Source organism: Condylura cristata, unplaced genomic scaffold, assembly GCF_000260355.1.
Source record: "Condylura cristata isolate star-nosed mole 26May11 unplaced genomic scaffold, ConCri1.0 scaffold00017, whole genome shotgun sequence".
NCBI classification, from domain to species: Eukaryota; Metazoa; Chordata; class Mammalia; order Eulipotyphla; family Talpidae; genus Condylura; species Condylura cristata.
The window spans coordinates 8,223,827-8,233,213 of NW_004567118.1; the positions used below are offsets into that span (position 1 = coordinate 8,223,827).

General features: G+C 59.3%; 1 protein-coding gene across 1 annotated transcript; it reads left to right on the forward strand.

Moving 5' to 3' along the window:
- Window positions 1–1,492: 1,492 nt before the first annotated feature.
- WFIKKN2 (WAP, follistatin/kazal, immunoglobulin, kunitz and netrin domain containing 2) lies at window positions 1,493–5,709 on the forward strand. The gene is made up of 2 exons (XM_004684374.2): window positions 1,493–1,871; window positions 4,179–5,709. The coding sequence occupies exons 1-2, from the start codon at window positions 1,671–1,673 to the stop codon at window positions 5,697–5,699; spliced, it is 1,722 nt and encodes a 573-aa protein (XP_004684431.1). The 5' UTR covers window positions 1,493–1,670; the 3' UTR covers window positions 5,700–5,709.
- Window positions 5,710–9,387: the final 3,678 nt, after the last annotated feature.

The window sequence follows — 9,387 nt, forward strand, 5'->3', positions numbered from 1 at the left end:
GTCCCTTCTGACCGATGTGTGCTGTGGCCGCCACATCTACCCTGGTCCCCAACTGCTCAGTGACTGCTCCCCAAATCCTCTGTGGTGTGGCCTGGGAAAGGTATGCATGTGTCTTCTGGGGATCTGTGCTTCCCCCCCAGCTCCTGGGGGTGGAGCGAGCACAGCCCGCACGTACTCACTTTTCAGGGGCATTTGTGATGTGAGCCATTTCCTGCCAAGCGGGAGACCAGCCCCCCACCCCCAGCAGCTTCTGCTCCTGGCCCCTCCATATATCTGTCTCTGGTGTTTCAAAACTTCTTGTCCCATTGTAAAAACCAGAAGGGGAGGGCCGCCGCGGTCTGACAGATGGGTGGGGAGGCCCCTGGCCTCCCTAAGCTGGTGTCCCTGTTTCCTCTGGCTGACAGCTCATCCCATAGCTGTGCGACATGGGCAGGCTGCTTGGCCTCTCTGTGTGTCCTTTTCTCAGCTCTAGGACGAAGGTGCGGGTGGCTGTGCGGATGCGTGTGGCATGCCAGGATGAGCCCCGGGAACAGCTTGTCGCCCCGGTCCCTGCTCGTGGCCTTGGGCAGTCTGCTTTCCTCTGCGAGCCTGAGCCTCCCCGTGCAGAGTGCAGAGTGGAGGGAAAGGAGGCCTCGGCGTGTGGGGCTCTCTGAGGAGCCGCCACCATGGCCATTAGCTGTCCAGCGCCGTCCTGGACACTCTGACCACGTAGGTATTCTTGGAGCCAACAGTGTGTAATTGAGGAGCAAGGAATGTGATTCGCCGGCGCGGGGGAGCTGGAGCATATCTGGTATGTGTCTGTGGAATGATCTGGGGGAAACTCACCAGAGCTGGAGCTGGAGATACAAACTGCCGGGGACAGAGCGACAGGGAGCGCGTGCCCCCCCCAGGGTGCTGAAGCCTGGAGCCGGTGTGGGAGTCGCCTGCTCAGCACAGCGCTGCTCAGGCCCGCCCTGGAATGGCCGTGAACTTGTTGTTTTTCCACATCGTTTGCTCTCAAATGTACTATCGGGCGGGCGATGCTCGCCCTGCGGCTGCAGGTCCCTCCCTGTAACAAGCGATTGTGTGTTCTTCAGAGGTGGCCACAGGGGAGGAGGGGGCCCAGGCCGGGGAGGAGGGGAGAGGGGAACAAATCCCTCCTTTACAGTGAGCTTGCGTGTCCTGGAGCCAGCTCCCCCGAAAGCACATGCCATTTCTGGCCCTTGAAGGGGTTAAAGGCCTCCTGGAGTCAAAAACAAGCAGGTGTCCCACCGTGCCAGATACGCAGCCTAAACTGCTTCCAGCTTTTTTTTCCCCCTTCTGCAACAAGTCTGTGATCAGCCACGGGGCAGAGGAGCCAGCAGCCTGCCTGTGACAGGCATCAGGTTAGCTCGCTCCCACTCGGGTGGCGTGCCCAGGATATAAATCCAGGCTGGGCCCTGCTGCGCCCCTCTCCCGCGCGCAGGAGAGGGAGTTCCTCGCAGAGACCTTTCTTTTCATCTGAAGCGGCTGGGCCCAGCGGGCTGCGCTGACTTGGTGGCGGCTGCCGGCAGCCTGAGCGGCCTGAGCAGCAGCGCGGGAGCCTGCTGGGGTGGTGGGGAGGGCAGGTGTCTGCCGCCCCAAGAAGGAGCAGGCCAGCTGGGCCCAGGCCCCTGGCGGCAAGGGAGGCGCCCGCCTTCGCAGACGGCACCATGCGGGCCCTAGGGTGCCACAGGTTCTGGTCCCGCTGGGGACAGGTGGCCGCGCTGCTGCTGCTACTCCGGGTGCCTCCGCGAGGCCTGGCACTGCCGCCCATCCGCTACTCCCATGCTGGCATCTGCCCCAATGACATGAACCCCAACCTCTGGGTGGACGCCCAGAGCACCTGCAAGCGGGAGTGTGAGACGGACCAGGTGAGTGGGGTCTGGAAGCCCGCGCCGCACCCTGAGTGTGAGCGAGGGAGCCGGGCGCTGTGGTGTGGGGACAACGTGGGAGTGCTCCCTGCAGGGCCAGGATCCTGGAGGAACGTGGGCCACGTGGGAGGAAAAGGGTGTGAGGCCTGGAAGAAGAGGCAGGTGGGAGCAGGCACCCTCGACTCCCGTCCTCGTGCTTGCTGAGGGCTGCTCCGTGCCCGTCCGGGCCAGGCCCCGGTAGCCAGGCATGACCTCTCACCTCAGCGACAGGTGAGGGCGACACTCAGCCTGTGCAGTAGGCAGGGCCACCGCCAAGGATGGGAGGTGGGCGCCCTCGTGGGCCTGACAGCGAAGCTGAGACTTGGTCCAGCCTCCAGGCCGCCTCCACCAGGGTGTGGACCCTGCCCCTGGGCGCGGGCCAGGCTGACAGGGACAGGGCTAGGAGCAGCTCTCCACCATGCTGTTGTCCCCGAGAGGGAGGTGGACTAAGTCTCAACCTGATGATTCTGGGGTCCTCCCTTCTGCCCACGTCTGAGCAGCCTGCAGCAAGCAGTAAGGCCTGGCTCTCAGCTCCTTCTCTTGCAGGTCCCGCGTCCCAGGGGTGAAGGCTTCTCTGGTGCCTGGCATCTACCTGGGCAGAAGCACTTCCTGCCAGCTCCTGGCGCTCAGTGATGCCAGGGTAAATGCAGGTCACCTGGAAGTACAGGCAGCCTGGAGAGGGTGGTCTCTGCCCACAGCGCCATCCTCAGGCCTGAGCTGCCAGAGTGCTGGGAATGCTGCGGGACAGGAAGCTGGGGGTGGCGGTGGGGGGCAGCGGGCAGGGCCCCCAGCCAGCCGAGGCCCTGCAGCCAGCTGGCGACACTTGCAGAGACGTCTGTGTCTTGGACACAGTCGGCCTGATAAATCATGTGGGGACTGAGACAGTGACACTGGCTGATTTTGCATTAGAAGCACCTGCATGGACCGAGGACCCAGAAGGCCGAGGGGAACATTCTGGGTTTTTAACCAGAACTTGCCTCTAGGTTTCCTGCACCAGCAATATCATCTCTCTGGCCCCTGAGGACCCAGCCTTTCATGGTCCTCCAAGTGCTGAAGCGGCTCATGGGGCCAGTCTCTTACAGAATTGAATGACCCTCAGGCACTCCGCTCTCAGCCCCTCTTGCTCAGACACCCTTGCTCAGACACCCACACTAAGGTCTGCCCATCTCAGTCCCAGAGCCGCCTCTGGCATGGCCTAGACCTCTATGCCAAGCCAGGGCTGCAAAACAAAGGCCCCATTCTGAGCAGAGAGGGGGAAAACAGTAAACAAGTCAGGCAGGCAGGCAGGCCCCACACCCCGGTGGGGATATTCCCCCCTTAGCTGATGTGGAATGTCAGAGAGGCTCAAGTAAAAGTCAGAACCATCACGAGAGGCCAGCCCCAGTGGGGAGCGGTCCAGAGAGCTACTACCGGCCTGGGGATTAGGAGGGCTGCTCGGCTGCCCAGTGGGCAAGGTTGTTACTGCGAAAATACCACATGAAACCCTTGATGTCAGCCCAGAGCGTGCTGCTAATTTCGAGGAATTAAACTAACACCCGCCATGGCTCCACAGAGAATCTGAGGGAATTATGGCCTGGAAAGCTGACGCTGACGGCCTAGCTGACATAGCTACATGGGGCCTTTCCCTGGTTGGTCCCCAGGAAGGTCCCCCTGCATGTCCCTGGGCTTTGGAGGAATGTGGGTTCTCCTCAGCACGCTGATCCCTCCTGTGGACAGCCTTGAATACCCGTCCTGCTGAGCATTTGGGGTGATCTCTTTCATTGGGCACCCTCACACCAATGGAAAAAAGACAAAAGGGCACAAACTCACTTATTCTGACCTAGAACTCACTCATGGCAACTGCTTGACAGGCGAGGGGAAACCTCAGCTCAAACCCTGCCCCCCACACCTCCCTCCTCTGCGCCGGGACTCGCTCCGAGTCTGAGTCCCCTCTGTAAAATGCTAGTCGGTGTGCGGCCTGCCTAGCAGGCCAGTTGTTAACCTCTCTGTGCCATGGTTATCATCACCTGTGAAGTGAGGGTACCGGTGGCACCCCATTATCACAGCTCACAGGCTGTGGTGGGCACGACGACAGCTGACTGATGTGTCATTAGGAGAGGGCTGTGCAGATGGCAGGTGTTATGTGTGCTTAGCTATTATGTTTGAAAATGTTTTAGGTATGGTAGGTGGTGAGCACACATGAGCTCCTTTCCCGAGGCCATGGGGGTGGCTGGGACACCCCTGCTGTCTTCCTCCTGCCTGCTCAGGCCTCTTGGTTTGGCTCCCCAGGAGTGTGAGACCTATGAGAAGTGCTGCCCCAACGTGTGTGGGACCAGGAGCTGCGTGGCAGCCCGCTACATGGATGTGAGAGGGAAGAAGGGCCCGGTGGGCATGCCCAAGGAGGCCACGTGTGACCACTTCATGTGTCTGCAGCAGGGGTCCGAGTGTGACATCTGGGATGGCCAGCCAGTGTGTAAGTGCAAAGACCGCTGCGAGAAAGAGCCCAGTTTTACCTGCGCCTCTGACGGCCTCACCTACTATAACCGCTGCTACATGGACGCTGAGGCCTGTTCCAAGGGCATCACACTGGCCGTTGTCACTTGCCGCTACCACTTCACCTGGCCCAACACCAGCCCCCCGCCACCTGAGACCACTGTGCGTCCCACCACGGCCTCCCCAGAGACCCCTGGACTGGACATGGCGGCCCCAGCTCTGCTCAACCACCCTGTGCACCAGTCAGTCACTATGGGCGAGACAGTGAGCTTCCTCTGTGATGTGGTGGGCCGGCCCCGGCCTGAGATCACCTGGGAGAAGCAGCTGGAGGACCGGGAGAATGTGGTCATGCGGCCCAACCATGTGCGTGGCAACGTGGTGGTCACCAACATCGCCCAGCTGGTCATCTATAATGCCCAGCCCCAGGATGCCGGAATCTACACCTGCACGGCCTGGAATGCTGCTGGGGTCCTGCGGGCTGACTTCCCACTGTCCGTGGTCAGGGGTGGCCACGTGGCTGCCACGGCAGAGAGCAGCCCCAATGGTACAGCCTTCCCCCCGGCCGAGTGTCTGAAGCCCCCGGACAGTGAGGACTGTGGCGAGGAGCAGACCCGCTGGCACTTCGACGCCCAGACCAACAACTGCCTCACCTTCACCTTCGGCCACTGCCACCACAACCGCAACCACTTTGAGACCTACGAGGCCTGCATGCTGGCCTGCATGAGCGGGCCGCTGGCCGTGTGCAGCCTGCCAGCCCTGCAGGGGCCCTGCAAGGCCTATGCTCCGCGCTGGGCCTACAACAGCCAGACCGGCCAGTGCCAGTCCTTTGTCTACGGTGGCTGCGAGGGTAATGGCAACAACTTTGAGAGCCGAGAGGCCTGTGAGGAGTCCTGCCCTCTCCCCCGTGGGAACCAGCGCTGCCGGGCCTGCAAGCCAAGGCAGAAGCTGGTGACCAGCTTCTGCAGGAGTGACTTTGTCATCTTGGGCCGGGTCTCTGAGGTGACTGAGGAACCAGACTCGGGACGTGCCCTGGTGACCGTGGATGAGGTCCTAAAGGATGAGAAGATGGGCCTCAAGTTCCTGGGCCGGGAGCCGCTGGAGGTCACTCTTCTCCACGTGGACTGGATGTGCCCCTGCCCCAATGTGACGGCAGGCGAGACGCCCCTCATCATCATGGGCGAGGTGGATGGTGGCATGGCCATGCTGCGGCCTGACAGCTTCGTGGGCGCCTCAAGCACCCGGCGGGTTAGGAAGCTGCGGGAAGTCATGCACAAGAAGACCTGTGATGTCCTCAAGGAGTTTCTGGGCGTACACTGAGCCCCTTGCTCCTCTCCGCTCCCCCTCCACACCCCTCTTCCACCCACCTACCCCTAATGCCCTCAGTCCACAAACTGGGCAAGGTCAGATTAGACAGTCTCAGGCCAGCAGGCTGACGTCAATCAGTGCATCAGAAAACGTCGACAGAGGCCTTAGATCAGCTTCTAGTCTTTGGGTTCAATCAGGAATATCTTTTTTTTTTTAGCTTAACGAGACAAAAGCAGTCAATAGACACCTGCTAGTTATCCCTAGGGTCTGGTCTGTGTGGGCATCATTATCCTTTCTGCTGGCTCCTCCCTTGCCTCTCCAGGTCCCCCTAACCCCCACTGGGGTGGTGAACACAGTGACTGTGTGGTAGTCACAGGAATCATGCATGGAGTGAATTGGGTTGCCAAAGGGGTGAGTGGAGAGGAAGGGAGGACCCCTAGATCATGAGCTGCGGTGTCATGAGCTGACACCACTTCGTGAGGGGCATAGGAAGTGGGAAGCAGGGTGTGTGGTCCAGCCCAGCACACGACTGGCCCTGAGCTGAAGCTGCCAGCAAGGCACCTCTGGGTGGCGGTCAGCTGGTGCTTCGGCCATGTCGGCCCAGCAGTCTCAGGCCACCGTGGCGCCAGCACAAAGCATGTTTCTTCTCCTTGGCTTTACTGATTGGCTTATTGATTCAGTTATGATGGACGTGTTTTGACACTTACAGGGTGCTAGGACCCAGAGAGATGTTAGCCACTGCCCAGCTTATAGTGACTGAAGGCAAAATGCCCAGCAGCAGAGCCATGGCTGGCCCTCCCAGAGCTGTCAGGTGGTCCCATTTTATCTGCCACTGGCCTCCTTGCTGAGCAAGCAGATAGAAGCCCAGGATCTGATTTAGGAAAGGAAATAAAGGGAGCAAAAACGGGCGTAGGGTGTTGGTGACAGATGAGAAAAGCCGGAGGAGGGAGGCTGCTTGGGAAGGAAACGAATATTGCTCGATGCTCCCATCTGGTGGTGGCCTTGGGAGCAGCAGTGGCCGGGAGGAAGCGCCAGGTAAGGCCTGGGAGGGCAGGTTTGGGAATTGGCAGGGTGTCTTCACTCTCTGTTCCTGGACTTTCCGTGTAGGCTAAGCCACCCTGCTACTAGATAAAGGATTTGGGAACCCACTGTCAGCTCTTCATTTGCCCCCCAGCCCCTCAGTCCTTCATTCTGTCCATTCCCCTCTACAGCTGAAGGTCTAGGGGTATCCTTATTTCTTCTTCCTTAAATGCAGGGGAGAAGATACCAATTAAAAGCTTGTAGTACCATCAGGCCTTCTTGTGTGATTTCTTTGGGCTCATGGGAGTGGTGGCGGGGAGCAGTGTACTTTGGCGACCTTGCAGGAGAGAAGTCTCACCAACCAAGCCTGCTGCTACTTGGCCCCCTCTGCAGCGCCAAGACCCTTTAAGTGGCCTAGGGACCTAGCTTAGGCTGTGAACTAGGCCCAGGAAGAGGCCAGACCAGCAAGGTGACTTAGCCAAGAGCACAGAGGCAGGGGGCAGAACACGGGTGTTCTGCCCTCATCTCAAGGCCCTGGCCCGTCGTGACAGCATGGGGCCAGGAGCGGAGTCTGGACTCCACCACTGAGGGTGTCCAGTTTAGAGGAACAAAGGTGGAGGCGGGAGCAGAGGGGCAGGGCTGGGTGTGCTGACCAACTGTGACCCCCAGGGACCCTGGTCCCAGAGCCCTGGACGGGCCAGGAGGGGCAGCAGCACTGGTCTCAGCGCTCAGGCCTGACCTCCCCCGGCCCAGGCATAGGGCCAGTTCCAGGCGGGAGTCACCTCACCTCAGCAACACCTCTCCCCATGCTCCCCTGTCTGCTTGGGCTACAGCCCATGAAGAAAGCCAGGCCCAGCCTGGCCAACCCCTCCTCTGAGGTAATTCTCTATAATCGGAGGGAACCAGGAGAGAGAGGAGAAGAGAGCCAGGGAAGAGGAAGGTCTCAAGTCACCAGGAGACTAAGGAGCACAAAACTGAACCATCGAGAAGGTCCAAGTCCCCACTCCGTCATGGAAACGGGGCACCAGGACTGTGTTTGCCACCTGCTTGGAAAGGCTTGGGTCATTCTATTGTATCTTTTTCTTGGCTGAGGGGATACCTGTCATTCCCCCACCCCCCAGGGTCACTTCTGCTTTGTTTGGGGGATGTTTGGGGGAGCCCCATGTCACTACTCACCCACTGCCCCAGACTGGGCCCTGCGACTCTCCAGCCCCAGCACCACAGAGAAAGCCCGGCCTAGCACGCCCACCAGGTCTGCTTGTGGGCTCTGTGCCTGTGTCTGAGTCTCTTCTATAAAACAGGCAGTGACGGCACTTTGTGGAAATCTGGGGGACTTGACCCTACTAACCTTGGGAATCTAGGAAGCAGCCCAGGGCCCCTCCCTGCCCTTAGAAGCTCCTGGCCTTGGCTAGGCCCCAAGTACCTAAAGTCCTCCTCATCCTTCCAGGGCTGTTTCACAAGATCAGTAACCACATGGCTTTAAGTGTGCAGTCAGAATACATCCAAGTTGATCACCCCATAAAGGTTGCTTTGAGGTTCAGAAAATAGGGGCACTTAGGGAGTGGAAAGTCTAGAACTGGTTATAACTTCTTACCTCCTACATATTTAATTCTGTGTCTTTGGCCTCTGTCACCCCAGGCGTATGTAACAACTGGCACTAAGTAGGTAAAGGTCGGACTGGGTTCCCAGGGTCTGGGTGCCAAGAGGCCTGGGCGTCACCCCACCCAGTCTGGGAGCCTTGGTACGCCTGGGGCACAGCACACAGTAAGACTGAACAGTCTTTCTGGTCCCCTCCAGATTCACTGCCGTCTGTCCTCACTGCACCCACTCTTCCTCTTCCTGCAGTAGCTGCTCCCCTGCCGTCCTTCCTCCTCTCTGGTCCATCTCTCTGTCTGCCTCTTCTGAGGGCTGGCCTGGTGCCGGCTGTCTCTGCACCAGCCTCGAGGCCTGTGCAGCCGGGCAGCTTGGTTTTTTTCCACGCTCTGCCTCTCCCAGCACCTCCAGCCACCGAGGACACTCTGCTCCATTGTCTGGCCAGCTGCTCCTTAGTCTGATGTCACCCCCTGGACAGTGGGGCCAGAGAGCAGGGGCCCAGGGCCGAACTTGGTGAGAGAAGGAGGCGTGCACGTAGCCACACGTGATTTCCTCAGGCTGGGAAGAAAGCCTGTGTCTGGCTGTGCTGTGGCCACACTGGCAGAGTGGGTGCTAACTGCGTGATAGGTGCTGACGTCACCTCCTGTCGGATCCATCACAACCGTATGAGACAAGTGTCCTGTTTTGTAGGTGGGAAAACAGGCTAGAGGAGGAAAGACACTTGCCTAAGATCACCCAGTTGGCAAATGGCAGAGCCAAGAATTGAACCCAGGCTGCCTGGTTTCAGAATTTCACATGCTGTTTCTCCCAGAGTTACAAGCAAACACACACACACACCTCTAGCCTGGCCATCAGCATCCCAAATATCTCCAAAGAGCCAGTCTCCCGTCACACACACCTCCCAGGGCTGTCTTATGACCTCGCCACGTCACGTGGCTCCTGACACACACATAAGCAGCCATGTCCTAGATTCCTGAACAAGACATTAGCTCGGTATCTACCCATCCTTCAAGGCTCAGCTCCTTGGGGAAGCTTCCGCTGTCCCTCAAGCTGCAAAAATCCTGCAAGACCCTGTCTCCCTCCACGC

Bases quoted from the DNA above. Each gene is read 5' to 3' on its own strand.
- WFIKKN2 (XM_004684374.2), top strand. From the start codon at position 1,671: ATGCGGGCCCTAGGGTGCCACAGGTTCTGGTCCCGCTGGGGACAGGTG. The intron at 1,872-4,178 runs GTGAGTGGGGTC...TTGGCTCCCCAG, and splicing joins GGGAGTGTGAGACGGACCAG to GAGTGTGAGACCTATGAGAA.